Consider the following 18251-nt stretch of genomic DNA (forward strand, 5'->3'; position numbering starts at 1 on the left):
GTGAATGGCATGGGTCCATGAAATCCAGCTTTGACAGATGGCTGCGATATAATAACTGGGTTGTGATTCCCTGTTGGTCTTCTTTTAAAGTGTTGGACCAAGGACTGTGAAGGACACAAATTGACATGGACAAATGGTCACACCTTCCAGGAACTTTGAAGGTGCCAGGGTGTTACCACACACATGGGCTTGGCTTGCTGGAGACTGTGACCCAATCCTGGAAGGTCCCAACTGCACCATGACTGGTGGGCTGAATTCAGGCTTAGCCTATCCTGGCAGCTAGGTGGGGAGGTACACCAGACCTTCAGAAAGAAAGGGGTCTACATTTGGGTGCTAGAGCCTCAAACAATGTCTATTCTCTGAATGGGTGGCTTATTCCACCAAGACAAAGAACTGGAATGGAAAAAAAAAACCCTTTCTTCATCCATGCAGGACTCCAGACACCAGCAGGTGGCACCCAGCTGTCTGGCTGACAGAAAGTGGGGAGGTTTGGGGCCAGTTTCATGCTGGACCCCATTCAGTCTTTTGCTCAGCCTCCTGGGAAGGCTGCCTCATGTGCAAAATCTATATTTGGAGCAATCAGGGTCTGGGGTCTCTCCATCAAAGCCCTCCACCCAAGCCCAGCTCCACTCCCTCTGCTCAGACTACTAGCCTCCCAACTGGTCTCTAGTATTGCATCCATTGTCCAATGCAAATTTGATTATAATCATGTGTGTCTCTTACTCCCAGACTTCACTGGTGCTTTATCACCCTCAGGTTAAGTTCCAGATTCCTTAGCCTGTGTTATGTAGCTGCAGACTGCTTTTTCAGCCATGTTTCACTCATATATTCTACCCAAATAAAATTGTTCCTTAAATATACCTGTGTCTGTACTTTTGCTCAGGGTCATCTTTTAATTAAAATTGCCCCCCCAGTCCTCTTTGCACCTCAATGCTCCTGCTCATTTTAAGCCCCACATTTAATGTCATTTCTTATATGAAGCCTTCCCAACTACCTCACCCCCACAGGTTCATGTCTCTGTGTCCCTAAGACACTAATTATTTTCAGCAGTGCTCACCACACCCCCCCTATAATAGGTTTATTTCTCTTTGTGTGTCTTATCTGCTGAAAGATTATAGCACAAACTCCTGGAGACAGGGAGTTTTTATTTCTTGGCTTCTGCCTCTTCCAGAGCATTTCATAAGACAATCCTATATTCAGTAGTCATAAATAAACATTTGATAAATTTAAGAAAAGATAGAAGAATGTTGGGATGGATGAGAGAAAGGAGAGAAGAGAAGGAAGGTGGATGGAAGGATGTTTGAATAGAATAATGTATTAAAAGGACACAAAGATGGATAGGACAGGCAGTTGAAAGGAAGGATAAAAGAAAGAAGAAGGATAAAATATGGAAGTATAGCATAGTGGATAGATGGAATGGATGAAAGGGAGAAGAATGGATGGCTGGGTAAAATGATTGATGGATGAATGGAAAGAGAGTTGGATAGAATAAATGAATGGAAGAGATTTGAGAATGAGCGGCTGTGCCCCTAACAGGGGTGTGAAGCCAGAATAAAACACTTTTCCTTCATTTATGAATGATTATTTTATATGCACAAAGCTATCACCTGTGACTCAGATTTCAAGCCTCACAGCTAATCCCTGTGGTACAGTGTCCCAATGCTGCCAGCACTTTGGTATCAGGAAAGAAGAGAATTGAGTACACAGACCTGCTGTGGGGGACCTGCCAGCATAGGAGGCTGGACAGAATGTTCTGTACTGGACCCCGTCCAGCTTCAGGAGGTAAGCATTGAATACAGACACATTTCCTGACACCTCTGATGTGCAGACATTGGTCCTGGTGGCTGTTGGAGTGTGGGAGTCAGAGACAAACCCAGCATGAACCTCCCCCTGCCTGTGGGGACCCTCAGCTGTGCCACAGTGAGCAAAACACTCAGGCAGCCATCCTGCAAAGCCAAGAGGGCAAAGACCTGGACAGAGATAGAAGCTGGTCATGGGTAGGAGGAGGGAGAGACATCTCCTGGCTTTTGGGGGCTAGGAAGGCTCTTAGGAGGTTTCATTGAGGTTGGTCTCCTCACAGTGGTGAGGAATCACAGGTCTAGCATGTGGGAGGCACTTGGTCAATCTCCTCTTGCAGTGGTAAGTGGCCCCAGGTTAGTGTGAGTCTGAACACATGTACTTCAACTCAGCATCTCTCCAAAGGGGCCCTCTGTCCCTTTTAGTGCCACTGGGGAGAAGCTGGTGGGGCAAGCTCACTGATTCTCAATCTGGCTGCACACATATTGGACAGTGCCTAGGAGCTTTTATAAGATACTGATGACTGGGCTCCACCTAGGACCGGAGAGATCTGAATCTCCGGGAGTAGCAGTGTTGGTTCATTGTATTTTTAAGAGTTCCCCCAGGTGATTCTAAAGTATAGCCAGGGCTGAGGACCACTGAATCAGCAGGTGGGAAGAGTCTCTGGGCTGTGCAGTCCTTGGCTCCCCTCAGTCCAGAAGCCCTGTCAAGGGATGCAAGGTCATAAGACCCTTGAGAGCCTCACATGTCATCTTGCTTTGGATATAAAATACAGAAGGCAGTCAGTGGTCTTTCTGGACGGAGGCCTAGGAACCAAGGACTCACTTGAGCATCACCACTGTGCCAGAATCGTGTACTGTCTGATCTTACCATTCACCAGTGTGCAGGCTATTCTCAGAGACCTTGCTAAGTGCTCAAGACTTTGGAGGGGCCCATGAGGCAAGGCCCCAGATTCCTTGGTGCTAGCTGCAGCCATCCATCAGAGGTGAGGACCCCAAACCCCATGTGTGCCAATGAGCCACTCACGTTCACAATGAGGAAGTCCAGCCAGCACCAGGCATTGGTGAAGTAATTTTTGAAGCCATAGGCCACCCATTTGAGAAGCATCTCGAATACAAAGATAAATGTAAACACCCTGTCAGTATATTCCAGCAAGGCCTTCACTGTGGGCTTCTGGTCAAGGTGATGGTCTTCAAAGGCCTGGAAGGAAGAAAGGGAGCAGAATTGTCATCTGCCTGGACCCACAGCCCTGGTGCCCAGTGATAAGGAAGGACCCCACCAGCCCTGCCCTCAACCCCTGGGAGGACTTTGGGAACCAGCTTGCCTGTATCATTTTGTTTTCTCTGCTTAGGGTATGTGTGTGGGGTGGGGCTCAGAGGGATAGTGGAAGAGGCACTGTGACATACAAACCAGGACCCCCTAGAGCCAATGGGGCCTGAAGCCTGGCTCACTCTTTGCAGGGGAGCTGAAAGCAAGGGAGAAAGGAAACCTCAAATTGGGGCTTGGAAGTGAACCAAAGGGATCCTAACAGCGACTTAGTTTAAAAATAAAAGCATCAAAAGATGTTCACAGGCAGTTCCCAAAAAATGAAAGTAAGAATTGCCCATGAACCTCTGAAAAAGAATATTCTATCTCACTGGTAATTAAGGAAATTCAAACAAAAAGACGATACCATTTTTCTCTCATGAGATCGGTGAAGATAGAAAAGAACGAAGGCAAGGTCAGTGTTGCTGTGGCTGTGGGGAGGTCACTCCTCTCATACCTGACTGGGGGCTCAAAACCAGTCCAGTCTTTTGGGAGACCAATTTGGCAAGAGGACTCAAAGATTTCAGGAACCCAGCAATTCCGCCTTCACGAATTTAGCCTAAGGACCCTGGACGTTCTAGTGCCCCCCCCAGATGCCCTTGGAGGGGCCAGGGCAGCTATCCCCCAGCTGCTGCCATGTTGGCTGCTATCGGCTGGTGGATGCCCCCTTTTCCTGAGGACCTCCCTGAGCTGAGGGGAACTGCCTCCACCTGCAGAAATGCCTAAGAGGTTAAATGCCTGGTCTGGGGGCAGCTGCAGCCAGTGACTGCCCCCTTTGCCTCAAGGTGGGACCGCTCTGTGACACCCTTTATGCTCCATAGCTCCTGCGGCATCAGGCTGAGGTGGACTTTGTGGGAGCTGCGTCTTTTAGCTCCTCTCCTGGTCCTGCCTCCCTCACGGGCTCCACCTCAGAGCACGCCCTCCACAAGCAGCTTGCCCAAGAATCCCTGCTTTGGATTCTGCTTCTAATTGGACCCAAGACAGGAAAGAAGCCAATGTCCTCAAAGGAGTCGACACAGGCTATTCAATGCTTATTAGAAGGAAACACCGGCATTATTTACGTAAATGGTGGTGCATTCCGTAATGGAACGCACTGCAGCCACTAAGTCAGATAGTAGGAGTATATTTACTGTGGGAATTTACTGAGAAATTACAGAATGCATAAATGTGGTTTCAGTTTTGTAATATTTATGTATTATATGCATAAGAAAGATGGGAAGGAAGTATACTAAAATGTTTTCAAAGTGAGATTCTCTTTGAGTGATAGGAAAATGGGTGATGTTTTTTCTTTGCATCTTCCCATAATTTCCAAGGGTTTTTTTTTTTTTTTTTTTGCACTTTACTTTGTCAGATGAAAACTCATGTTATTTTTTTTTTTAAAGTACTCAAAGTAAAAGCATAAGGAAGACTAAATTTGGTGCCAGCCTGTTCAGTCCCTTGGGGAAGGAGATGGGGAGGTGAGGGCCCAGCAGCTGGTGCAGGATCTGCCCTCCCTGCTGGGAGGGAGGGGAGCAGCTGGGGTGAGTGGAGTAGGAGAACAGAAAGAAAGGAAGGAGCAGGGGAGCATGGAGAAGAGAAATGAGGAAGGAGGCCCATGGGGAAAGACAGGAGAGGAGGAGGTAATGAGGGAAGCACCTTGTCAACAGCAGATGGGACTATTGTCCTCATCAAGGAGGACAGGAAAGAGGGGAGGGGAGGGAGAAATCAGCACCCAGCCCCCTCTTGCCCGACGATGTGGTTGGAACACCAGAGCTGTACAGAGCCGGCTAGGGCCGGGGACAATCGCTGCCCTGTGCCCAGCAGTGGGCCCCTTTGGATGCTGCCACCCCTCCCCCACCCTCGTGGTGACAGAGCAGCCCTGTTCCCAGAGACACTCTTCGCCCTCGGCCCTCGTGCCATTGCCCGCCTGGCCACCCCCCACCCCAGATCATTTGGGCCATACACTGAGCAGTTTGGGCACCCTTCCTGGGAAATCTGGTGTTTAAGTAGGTGGCCAGATATCCAGTAGATTGTTTTTAGGGAGTAAATGACACATTAAGAGCAAAACAAGTGAAAACGCTTGGAACCATGAGTCAGGAGTGAGGGTTTCTCGTCTTCCCTTTAACTAATTAGCAGGGACCCCAGGCAGTCCCCTTCATGTCTTTGGGCTGTGCCTTCTTCATTCCATAAGAGGCAGACAACTGGGGATGACGAGTCCCTTCCTGTGTCTACAGCTGCCTTGGTCCACTGGGAAGATTAGGGAAGATTGTGCAGGGAGCATAAGCCATGGTGCAACCAGAAGCATCCTTCCTTGTCCTACAAAGCTGACCATTCAGCAAGGGGCTAAGGAAGTGGCTCCTAAGTCAGAATTTCTATGCCTGTAAGGTCTTGTTATTTAAAGTGTGGTCTTTGGAGCTTGTTGGAAATGCCAATTCTCAGGCCCCACCCCAGATCTGATTCAGAATCTGCCTTTTAACAAGCTCCCCAGGTAATTACATTTTGAGAAGTGCTGATATAATGATTTGCTGTGAGCTTTGAACGAATAATAGCATTTGCAAGTGGCTTGATAAGACAGAAGGATGGCAGTCTTTGCACTGGGCCTTCAGAGAAGGCCAGTGTTTGGGAGGCCAGGGGGTAGAAAGCCTGGGGCTTTGGGATCAAATGAGGGCAGAGGTAGGTTTTGCTGCTGACAAGCTGGGTAAACGTGGACAACTGCCTCAGGCCCTTTGAGTATCAGTTTCCCCAGCTATGAAGTGGGAGGCATGCCCTCACTGCTTGAAATACTTGCAGCCAGGTTTAGCAGGTGGGGACACGGGGACTGCAAGAACCTACCCTCCCCTGCTGCTAAGAAGAACCCAGTGTGCTGGCCTGTAGATCTCCTGCGGCCATTGGCTGGGGGCTTTCAGGCTAGGACTCAGGGGAGCTCATTGCTCCAGCTCCAGGGCATCGGGATTGTGGGAGACCCAATCTGGAGGGCTTTGGGGCAGGGACCCTGCCTCCTCTTACCAGAGACCCACTGCTGAGCAGGATCATGAAGATGATGAAGCTCTCAAACCAGCTGTGCTCCACGATGCGGTAGCAGGCCTTGCGCACCTGCCAGACCATAGCCCACGGAAACTTGCTGGCATCCACTTTACAGCAGGGACAGTGGCGAAGACAGCCTGTGGGAGAGAGGTGACTGATGGTGAGGGATGTCCCCCTGGGGAGGGAGGAGCATTTTTGCTCTAGCCCTGTTGGGAAAGCACTCTGCTGGGAAACCCACTTGCCACCCCATAGGAAAGGAAATCTCTGGAATACGAGAGAAGCTGCACCCCTTTCAGGTAGCCTCTCGATCCTGCCCTTCGGGTGTTCTTCCCTACCATTGGTCTCACCCACTCTCAACTCCTTCCCAATTATCATCCTTCTTGGAGAGGATACAGGTGACCCCTGTCCTATGCCCACCCATTTCTGGAAGCTTGACAAGCCGTGGGGCCTGGGCCTAGTGCTGTCTGAGGGGCTATGCTCTGAGTCTTTGATCACTTGAGAGGCCACCGCATGGCTGGGATGGGGCCTGGGTCCAGTCCAGCCCCGGGTTGTGTGGAACTGGAAACTCAAGGAAGTGTTGTTGCTTTTTAATGTATAGATTTTTTAGTATTGAAGCCACAATGACTTTCATAGTGTGAACTCTATGTATATCCCCTTATTGCAGGCAGATCTAGTGAGAACACAATGTGCCTCTCTATTCTAAACATGGAGGGAAAACAGACTAAGATGTATTTTCTGCCTTTAGGACAAGATGAGGTGCATTCAGGGTGCTATGGCCGTGGACATCTGTTCTGCCTTTCAGAGCTACACCAAAGACTGAGGGACACAGATATGGCCCTCCTCTGCGTCCTTTATGTCCCCAAACAAGAGTATTTACTTTTATCCCGTTCAGCCTCAAGAGGCCTGGTTTTTAAGTCCGAGGTGTTTTCAAGGGTGAGGAGGAAGGCCCAGCACTGGTGGCCGCGTCTGACATGGCCCCACTAGGCTGCTGGGAGCATGGTGTTTGTGTCTGATGCTGGCCCCTCCAGCTTAGGGAGGAGGCAGCGAGGGACCCTGTGTGTCTGTCTCCCGTGGACCCCAGGCCAGGGCCCTGGACACACAGGTGCCCGGATGAGAGCTTGTTGAGTGGGATTCTGGCCCGAATGAAGGTCAGCATGGGGAGGCCTTTGGTCGCCGCTTTACCTTCTGTGAAGCAGTCATCTGGTTCTTCTAGGTCATCTGCCAGCTCAGGGATCTTCCTCAGGATCTCCTCGGGATCCAGGCAGTCCACTGTGCTGCCTTCTGAGGAGCTTGTCTCGTCCCCTCCCTGCAGGGCAGAAGCCCAGGGCAGTGAACTCGGCTCTCTGAGGGCCCCAGTGAGTCTGCACACGGTCTGTACAGGTCTGCCCGGCCAAGGGCTCCGAGATGCAGGGAGAGCCCGTTGGGGCCAGACCCCCCCCACCCCCCTGCAGTGATCCTTGTGTGTTTGGTGCCTTGCCAGCTGAGGCCCAGAACAGTGATGTTCTCTATGGAGCCCCAGAGGTTTAGCTGTGTGAGGCTTTAAACCTCCAGGCCCCTGATGGAGTGCTGGCGAGGGCCCGAGACACCATAATTACCCCCATAAAGACTCATGGCAGTCACTGGGCCTGAATATTTAATCACGGAGCAATGCTGCAGGAGCCCTGCTGCCCTCCTGGCAGCTCCAGCCCTGTAATGTCTCCAGATGAATTCAATTAGGAGTTGAAGCTGCTCTCATATTAGTAAACCTGATAGCTCGGCTAATGGACCCAAATGGTGGGGTGGGTCCCCATCTGTCACTGTCAGGTCCTTCTCTGCCTGGCCAGGGTTGTGGACAAAAATATACAAAACAAAACCAAAACCAAACCAGTACCCAGCAGCTGCGTACTGAAAACACAGAGTAGAGACAACTAGCCAGGGGAATCCTGAGAATGCTCTGAAGGAAACACGATGTCCATGTGTAGAAGGTGGCAATCCTCGCCCAGCAGGAATCAAGTGGTTTCTGTTCACGCTGGGGTCCCCTAACCCCTTCGAAGCCCACCCTCTCCTTTCACCCTGCTGTGGTCATCCCTGCCCAGGGGCACACGGCCAGTGGCTGACATTCCTCAAGCTGAAGGGCGTGATAACTTGGGACACGAATGATGTCTTCCTTATCTTTGCCCGGCCTGGTGCCTGTCACGGCGTCAGCTCTCAGAGGCTAGGTGTCAAGTTCAATTCCTGACTTTAATGCCGTAGTATTAATGACACTAAATCTTTCTCGATGCCTCTTCCCTGTAGCTTGTTTTCTTCAAAGATTTGTAATGAAACCACCAAGTTTCCTTTTACCTCTTGTGAGACACTCCTAAACCCCAATTTTGCTTCCTGTCCAGTCTGTATAAGGCTATCAGTACACTACTCATTAGACTGCCTCTCCAGAGCACCAGAATGTTTTTGGCTGGAAAAAAGGATGTGGACAAAAGAGAGTGGGGGTGGGGGGAGTCACAGGGAAGACTTCCTCACCCCCGAGCGACTCTGACTTTCATCTGCTGGCTCAGAAATATACTTTCTCTGCACATTGTCTTTTGTTCCCTTGTTTCTTGGCTGTCATATTATGGGCACTTATTCCATCTCAGGCAAGAACAGAACACTTGACAAGCAGCATCTCATTTAAGCTTCAAAAGAATCCTACCAGGTAGGCATTACCATTCAGTTTCAGAGATGAAGACAAGGAGACTCAGAGAGGTGGAGGATCTCATCCTCATAACCCCTTACCCCTCAACTTGTGGAACCACCTTCTTTCCACGGAAATTGTGCTGACCAGCCCAGAGGTTAGGACGGACCTTAACACTACTCATGATGAGATGTGAGGTTGTGTGGTTGACTGCATTCTGAAACATCACTTCCCGAGCAGCCCGATCCTCCAGCCCCTACCATCACACCGGTCAGTGTCTGGCAGGCTGTTCAACCTCTCCTGGAAGCTCACATACCTACCTCTGCAGGGGCCTGGGCAGCAGCATCGTCTTTCCCCTTCTCACCCGCGTGGAAAGCCAGGGCCTCAGAGGACATTCCAGAGCCTGGGCTCCTGGGTGCCAGGTGGCCCTCACACCTCCCGACTTGCTGCAGCTGCTCCTGCTAGTGAGAAAGGGTCCCATCTGGGCACCTGTGCCCACCCTCAGCTGACTGCTTCTCAGTTTGAAGACATCTTGCCCCTCATAGTCTGCCAGAGCTAAGGACCTAATCTTTGCAACATACGTACATGCATGCATACACACATGCTTGTGGGAAGTGAGCCTGGAGTCTCTATAACCAGATCTGTTTAACTCTTGGCTCCATTCCTTACAAGCTATGTGGCTTTAGGTAAATAAATTCAACCTGATCTCCATTTTTCCCACCTGCAAAATTGAGAAGGCAAGATCTACTTTATTCCGTGATTTTGATGACTAAATATATGAATGCTTGTAAGACACTTGGCATGAAGTGCTTGGCTCAATAGATGTTAGCCATGACCATTATTACTTGTTCAGAGGTCAGAGCGGTAGCAAACTTGGCCATCTGAAGTCCCCCAAGAACCCCAAAGTAACTGAAAATACCTCTGAGTGGAGACAGTCATCACAAAGTTCATGTCCTTTATTCTGGGGATGGTGATGCCCTGCCCTCGGCTGTCACCCATACAAAGGCATGTAAAATACGGCAGCTGATAATAGCAGCTGCTGGGACACAAGAGAAGTGACAGCTGCAGGGGGAGAAGGCTGTGGTAGAGCTACAGACTCAAAGCACAGCTGTCTGAAGTTACTTAGTGGCCTGGCCAGCAGCCCTGCCTGTCTCCAGACCCCCCGGGGACCCCTGCCTTCCCATACTGTGCAGAAGTGCATGCCCTGAGGCACCAAGAAGAGATCAATGAGGGTTGATATATTAGCTTAAGGTAGTAGGGAACTGTGCGAAGTATTTAAAAATATGTATATTACCAAAAGGCTTAAATGTGCTTTAAATTCTTTGGTGCCAAAAAGAACAAGTGTCATTTCCCTGTGACATCCTTTGTTAGGAAAAGCTGGATAAATGAGTCACCTAATGAGCAGGACTCCCTAGGCTTTTGAGGAAGATCAGATAAATCTCGTTCTTGGACAACATCTGTTCTTAGAGGAGTCTTGTTAGTTCTTAGAGGAGTCTCGTTAGCATCTTAGGCACAGAGCCCGAGTTGGGTGAAGTAAGCGGGGCAGTTGTGTGAAAGACAATCCCAAGAATGTCAAAATGGCCTGGGACTAAGGTGCTGCCCCTGCTCTCTGCTTGCCTGGGAATTCTGACCTTTTTTTCCAGGCCCTACTCAAATGCCACCTCCCCCAGAAAGCTTGGCATGGTATTTGCTTCCTGACATCAAGTGCTCCTGTGCTTGGCTTGCCCGGGGCTCATCAAGGTTGTGCCAGTCCTGATGTTGGAAAACCTCCTTATTCTAATTTCCCTTCTGCCCCTGTCACTCCAGCCCTGAGGCTGTCTCATGGGAGGACTCTCACCTGCCCTTGAGGGATCACTTCCTGCTGGGAGCTCCGAGCATCCTCTTCACCATCCTCCTCCAGGTTATCAAGGTCAGATTCGCCTTCGGCAATGGGCACACAGACCCATATGTTAGGATTGGTGATGAAGTCGTTGTGGTCGTCCCTGGGGCCTCTGGACACTGGAAGACCTCCGGGGCTCCCCACAGCTGCATGAGCAGCAATGTGGTTCTCAGCTTTGGAGCTGGAGAGTGGGAGCTTCACCACCAGCTGGGGTTCTGTCTTGGGCCAGGGCAGCAGACAAGGCCTGGTGAAGAAGCTGCAAATGGCCTTCCTGGTACGATGGCCAAAAGCCTGGATCCGTGCCAGGGCGACCTGCAGGTTGTTCACCTCCCCATCTTCATCTGGAGCTGCAAGGTTGTCAGCGCTGAAGGAGTTCAGCAGCAGGGCAATGAACAGGTTGAGCACCTGGAGAGAAGGAGTGGAAGCAAAGATGGCTCGACCAATGAACTGACTCCCTCCATAGTCTGCCAGGTTGGCAGATGGAGGGCAGGATCGCCACACCTGGGCCTCTCCCTGCCCACCCAATGTGCTTTCCCTCTTGGGGGAATGGACATTTTGAGAGCCACTGAGGAGAGTCTTGGGGATGTCCCAAGTGACCTGCCTCATGTGGACAAGGTTTGGAAACACAATTTTCTGCCATAGAGAAGGATCACCCCTGCCGAACCAAGGACATTCAGGGATAATGGAGAGGAACATATATGGGTCTGCCCTGGGACCATTGTCATCTGCCAAAGCCCTGGGTTCTTTTCCTCACTCTGGGATCCTGGGCAACCTCCTTGCTGTTTCCAACTTCATATTCTTCCCCCATGAGCAGGGAGTGGGGACTCCCTCCCTTCTGGAATGGTTGTGAAGAGGAAACTACCTGAGGGCTGTAAAAGTGCTCAGAAAGGGAAACTTCCTGCCTGAGGGTTAGGAGCCCCTGTAGCTCTGCAGGCATGCTGAGCTCAGCCTGGAAAAAAGGATCTTCTGTCAACCCCCTAACTCAGGAATGGGGGGAAGGCATCTCTGGCTCCATGACCTGGGTCGGAAAGACTGAAAAGTCTGAATTTGTTATTTCATCTCTCCTGGTTTAGCTTTCTTGTGTCTGTAAAACTCTTACAGGAAAAGAATCCAAGTTGGTTGACTTTCAGGGCAGTCAGAAAAGGGCTTCTGAGGGTCCATATGTCTCCCTACAGTAACCAGCACTGGTACAGCAAGGGTGCCCAGAACCACAGTGGGTGGGGGTAAGCTGAGGGCAAGAGGCCAGCTAGGATAGAGAAGGGGTGCTGGGCCAATTGGGGCTCCCCCAAATGTGGGAGTGGATTTTGTTATTGACATTGTGGCATTGGATGTTGTCCATGACCCAGCTTCTCTCTTTCATCTTGTCCCATCGTGCCCACCCTCCTGCTCATAGCTAGGACCTGTGTCACTTAGAGAAATCAGTCTGCTCTCATGCCCTTAGAGAAAAATATCTTTTGAGACCCCCTAGAGTGGGAAAGGAAATTTTTCTTCAGCAACTAACAGCTAACATTTACTGAGTTCCTGCTGTGGCCTAGGCAATTTGCATATGTCATCTCCTGTAATTTAATATCCTGGGTAAGCCTATGAGCAAGCATTATTTTCTTGATTTTAAGGAAATTAAAGCTGGAGGAGATTGTCTCTTGTGCTAGGTCTTCCAGCCTTACTAGTGGTAGAGCTGGGATTCTAAACAGGTCTTTCCACCCCTCTCCTATGTGCTCATGCCAGCAAGTCAGGTAACCTCCCAAGGGAGAATTCTTAGAACATGCCCCACACGACTTTGCAAAGTTTGAAGACTTACAGTCCAGGAGGCATGATGGGGGCATAAAAATGTGCAACCTCAAAGCTTTTTAGAATAACCCAGAAGTCTCCTCAATGGCCCCCAAGACAGTGCCCTCAGGGGGGCTCAGCACTTACCACCAGGTTCCCTAGCACCATCACTGTCAAGAAAAGGATGAGGCATATGGATTTCTGGCCAACTTCCATGCAGGCCCACATGTTCTCGATCCACTCTCCACACAGGATCCGGAAGACGATGAGGAAGGAGTGGAAGAAGTCATGCATGTGCCATCGCGGCCATTCTTCATTGGGTGCAGAGATATTATGCCGGTTGTCCCGGTAATTATCCCCAAGTAGCTGCTTGCCCACCAGAGCGAAGACAAAGACAATGATGGCCAGGATGATGGTGAGGTTCCCCAGTGCCCCCACCGAATTCCCGATGATCTTGATGAGTGTGTTTAAGGTTGGCCAGGACTTGGCCAGCTTGAAGACCCGCAGCTGCAGAGAAATAGAGACTGTCAGGTCCTGGCTGCAGTTCTCATCACCTTTCATCTCCAGTCTTGACCCGAAACCAAGGGTCATGGAGGAGCACAAGGCAGCTCATTTCATTAAGATGGGGGTGCTCCCAGGAAGCTGCTTTTTGAGACCTTTCTGTCATCAGTTACTCAAAGATATGACCAGCCTTCTATGGGTCCTCATGTACCAACATGCTTCAGCAACTGTGGCAGTCAGGAGTTTTATAGTGGGAAGGTGGTCTTGCCTTATGTATTCTATTCTGTAGCCACAGACTTCCTGAATGTTGGCTTATTCTATGGGGGTATGATGGAACTCACAAATAAATGAGAATGACCCGCTTTTGACCAGAAGTAAGCTTAGCCTTCTGCAGGGAGATCAGGACCCACCGTATTTGAGAGGTATTGGTGAATCATATCTTAGGGCATTTCTCATCTTGGGGCTGTGGACAGCTTCTGCTGCCACCACCAGCTCTGAAATGGCAAGTATATGATTTCATGGACCCAGCATTCACATGTTTGTTTAGTTGGCTAACCAAACTACTCACGTCATTGAATGTCACCCACGCATATGCCTGGCTCTGTGTGAACCTGTAGGGTGTACGGAGAGAGATGTGTGGGCTCCTGCCCTCATGGAACTAATGGCTTAGTTATGAAGAATAGGCAAAGATCCAAAGAGCCTTCATTATAAACCCGAACGTGCTAAGTCCCACAAGGGAGCATAAACACTATGCATATAAATGTGTAGACAGTTAAAAAAATACATTTGTGTGGTTCTTTAATTTATTAGAAAGAAATATCTGGGTTCTGCTGTCATGGGTATTTATGGAGAACCTAGCAGGAGTGTAGCTCTGGCCTAGAGGTTAAGATGCAATGCTGAACAGAACAGAGCAACAGTAGGTTTAGAAGTCACACAGTAGTAAGCCCCAAGGGAGGTTTATTCCTCTTATACAGGAAGTTCCATTCCCACTTCTCTTTGTGATGGTGGGGGAGGGGGCATGCAATGGTCTATGTTCACTTTAGACCCAACCTGGAAGTTATTCTCCTCATACTGGTAGCAGAGCCTAAAACACCAGTTTCGTAGACTAAACATAGAGGCAGCACATAAGCCCAAACAAACACTGAGCATTGGAAACTACATGGAGCCGTTTTGTGGAGGGTATTGGGATAATGCCAAGTTTCCTTAGCAACATCATTGCTACAGGTTTCCACTCTTACAGTAAACTCTGGACAAGTACAAAGGCAGAGACTGGAGTAGGGCCCTTGTGGGGCACGACTGGGGACAGTGAGGGACACAAGGGCATGCTTACTGGCCATAAGCAAAGGACCGGGCATTGACTCTTGCCTTAATCGAATCGAAGTTTCCACTGGTTCCTTAGTTAGTTGGGGTGGGGGTGGAGAGTTTAGAAATTAATATTAGAGTCCTGTTAGGTAGCAATTTGTTGTCCATAATTAAGCTTAGGTTAAACTGCAAGCAAGTTGTGTGTAATTGTCATCAGAGGGCATGAATCGAATGGTCCTCTATGAATTCTTTTATTGTCTTTACAGAAGCCAAGAGAACAAGATCCCTTTACTTGCTGTTCTAGAGATATCTGGGATTGGGGGCCCCTAGTGTTAGCTGTCAGTCAACACACAGTTACAGAGTGCCTGCCGAGAGCTGTCTGGCTCTTGTTGGTGCCTAGAGTGAGTGGTCCAGGAGGGCAGCCCCACATGCGTCCATGATTCCTGAGAATCTCACCTCCACCCCCGTGCAATTGCTTTCTCTACACTTTGCCCAGCTTAGCATTACATCAAAATGACTTTCTTTTTTTTTTTTTAAGATTTTATTTATTTATTTGAGAGTGAGTGAGAGAGAGAGAGAGCACAAGCTGGGGAGAGAGGCAGAGGGAGAGGGAGAAGCAGACTCCCTGCTGAGCAGGGAGCCCGATTCGGGGCTGGATCCCAGGACCTTGGGATCATGACCTGAGCCAAAGGCAGGTGCTTAATCGACTGAGTCACCCAGGTGCACCTCAAAAAGAATTTCTTTATAATATCACATAAGATTTATAAATTGTTGCTTTTAAATGCTGCTGAATATTGCTTCACATTTAATTAACCATTTCTCTAGTTAATCTCATAATACAAAAACTTCTATTTAGAGGGGAAAAGACTGGAAGGAAATAAACCAAGTTGGTAACATGGACATATTTGTATGGACATATATCCAAATATCTCGAATCTTAGAGTTAAACTTTCTTTATATTTTCAACTTACTTTAATTAAGATGCTTTACTTTTAGAATAGAATGAAAAGTAAGTTTAAAGGTAAGTCGTTCCTCTCCTGGGGAGGTCACCACTTGGTGATGAAGTGGGCCTTATGACAAATTATCAATAGACAGGGTAATATGGTAGACTATACTGGATCCCCCTTGGGTTTTCCTTTCCATCAAAAAGTTATTAAAAATGCTGGATAGGGGTGCCTAGGTTGCTCAGTCAGTTAACTGTCTGCTTTTGGCTCAGGTCATGTTCCCAGGGTCCTGGAATTGAGCCCCGCATCAGGCTCCCTGCTCAGCAGGGAGTCTGCTTCTCCCCCTCCTTTTGCCCCTCCCCCTCTGCTTATGCTCTGTCTTTAGCTTTCTCTCTATCAAATAAATACATAAAGTCTTTAAAAATGCTGGATAATAAAATCTAAGGTGCATTGATGATCTATCAATAAAGTAAGTAAATTCTTTAGCCAAAAATTAAATAAATATGGGAATTCCGATATATAAACAGATTGTTGAAGCTAGCATTTTCTCTGAAGACATTTGCTAAACCAAGTGAATCTAGCATAGGTTTTAATGGTCTCATGAAGCATGGAGAGCAGGAAACTTATCCCAGGGCCTGTCTAAGGTAAAAGGTCTAACAGGAATTTCTCCCCCCTTTAAGACTAGATCCCAAAGAGCTCTAACTTCCATGTAAAGACAAACCAGAAATAAATCCAGGAGAATGCCAGGAAAATTAAATATCTGGTCAAGGTAGAGGGTGGGAAACTGATACCGAGAATTTGGACCCCAAAGTGGTGCTCACACAGGATTTTGGCTAGAATTCACACTACTAAGTTATTTCAACCTGATAATTTAATTTAGAGCAAACCTGCAAAGTGCCTTGCCGAAGTGAATGCAAATACTTTCTGAAGAAACCAGCCTACATCCCAGGTCTCAAAGCACCCCCACCCAAAGGTGTCTATGAATTGCAGTAAAACAAACAAATACATAATAATGAGGCATCATGAGGGATTGAGATCCAGGATGTGTATGTGGAAACTGCCATTCAATTTCCTTAGGTAATAAAATTATTAGCCAGAGATAACAGTATAATTAGATATAATATGCTTAAAGAAATAAAACACAAACTGGAAGATATGTGAAGAGAACAAGAAACTATAAATAATAATAAGTTTCGAAAAATAACTAAATAGAATTTCTAGAAATGAAAAATATAACACAACATTAAAAAACTCTATGGAGGAGTTTCACATGAGATGTGATACAGTTTAGGAAAGAATTAATGAATTGAAGATATATCAGAAGAAATTATCCAGGAGGTAGCCAGAAAGACATAGATGGAAAATATCAAAAAGGCATAAGAACACAGAGAATAGAGTGGGAGAGTTTAATACACATCTAATAAATTCCAAGAGAAGAAAAAGAGTGGTGTGGAGGCTAGATTTGCCCATAGAATGTCTAGGGACTTTCTGGAACTGAAGAAAATCACAAATCTGTAGATTCAAGAAATCAAAGAATTTTAAACATTATAAATGAAAAAGTAAATAAACCCATACCTAGACACATGCTAATGAGATTACAGAACAGCAAAGACAAAGAGAAGATTTTAAAAGCATCCAGAGAGAAAGGAACAACAGTTAAATTGAAAGCTGATTGCTCATCAGCAACAACAGAGGCTAGAACACTGTGGAATAAATAATATCTTCAATGAACTGAGATAAAATAACTATCATCTATCAACTTCCTTTACATTCATTAGAAATTGTTCTTAAAGACAAAGGCAAACTAAATGGCAAATTTCAGATAAATGAAACTGAGAGAGGTTCCTGCCAGAAGACACCCACTTAAAGAAATTGTAAAAAATCTACTTCAGGCAGAGGGAAAGTATCACATGCAAGAATGTAAAAAAAGCAAGGATGTGCTAAGCATGAGGGTGAATCTAAATAAGCATTGAGTGGATACAACAATTAAGTCTCATGGGGCATGGCAGAGACTGACTATATGGTCACCATTCTCTTCTGCTCCTCTCAGACACAAAGGAAGACTGTTTTCCACCTTTAATTGCAAATAGTTGAGGTCATGTTATTGGATTCTGGCTAATGGAGTGCAGATGGAGACAGAAGTAGTGTATGCTACTTTCAGGCATAGCCATAAAACACCAATGCACTTTCTCATCCCCTCCCATGGCCACTGTAGAGGTCACCCATTGAAGATGGTGACATCATATCATCCTGAATCCCTGAGTCACTCCATGGAGCAGACACTCCAGGAGAACTTCCCAACCAGCACTGAATATGTTGTGAAACAGAAACCTCTATTATTTCAACTCACAGATGTAGAGATTGTCACAGTAACTAGTTGTACTTATCTTGAGTAATGTAGAAACTGGTACATTGAAAAGAGCTGTCGCCATTCCAAGACATCAAATGTGTGGCACTGGCTTAGTGGTCATGTTGTGGACAACAAGAAAACTGATATAAGAAGGCTCAGAAAGTGCTGATCTGTGTTGCAATGGCAGAACTATTGCCTGTGATAATTCTGGGGCTGATCATGAGCCTCATGGGCCAGTAGCCCTAGGGGAAGGGTTTATAAAACAGAACCTTAGTATTGTGGGTCAGATGTAGATGGTTACATCTGTCAAGCTGTTACAAGAAAGAGATGAGCTTAGAGAATATTTGGCTGATTAATAAGAAATAAAAGGAAATAGAATCCAGAAATTTAGAGCCTTGAAGTTTTAGGAAAGTATACTGTTTTAGATCCCAATCAGTTAAGCAATAGGATTAAGTCTTTAAGTATTGAAGACCAGTTAAATTTTTCAATTGAAATGAAGCAAATCTTAGCAAAGATTCTCTAAATGCCCTAACCACCATTTGAGAGCCACCAGTTTAAAGAGAAAGGCATGGGGATAAGAAAGCAAAGAAAAAAAAGAGGAATTGAGAACTTTGTCACAGACCACAGAAAGGTCTGAAGCCACCTAAGTTTTGAAGGAATTGCATTGCAAAAGAAACCATGAGCCCTGATTGAAAAAGCCTTTGACTGTTTAAAGCTGAAGACAAGCCTTGGCCATGTTTCCACAAGCAGGAGGCA

The 18251-nt window shown here is 47.4% G+C and overlaps 1 protein-coding gene across 2 annotated transcripts in view; it reads right to left on the reverse strand.

The window, feature by feature from the left end:
• SCN10A (sodium voltage-gated channel alpha subunit 10) overlaps positions 1–18251 on the reverse strand; it is an 81778-nt gene that overhangs the window by 16683 nt on the left and 46844 nt on the right. The window contains exons 15-20 of one of the 2 annotated variants that reach the window (XM_031028263.2): positions 12546–12905; positions 10590–11036; positions 9073–9210; positions 7288–7411; positions 6088–6242; positions 2824–2997 (exon numbers count right to left, since the gene is read on the reverse strand). In XM_031028263.2, the coding sequence (XP_030884123.1) occupies positions 2824–2997; positions 6088–6242; positions 7288–7411; positions 9073–9210; positions 10590–11036; positions 12546–12905 (1398 nt within the window). Of the gene's footprint in view, positions 1–2823; positions 2998–6087; positions 6243–7287; positions 7412–9072; positions 9214–10589; positions 11037–12545; positions 12906–18251 lie in introns of both variants that reach the window. The other variant, XM_006733423.2, reaches the window with a different exon arrangement.

Source organism: Leptonychotes weddellii, chromosome 1, assembly GCF_054177405.1.
Source record: "Leptonychotes weddellii isolate Sample4059 chromosome 1, ASM5417740v2, whole genome shotgun sequence".
In the NCBI taxonomy this organism is placed as follows: Eukaryota; Metazoa; Chordata; class Mammalia; order Carnivora; family Phocidae; genus Leptonychotes; species Leptonychotes weddellii.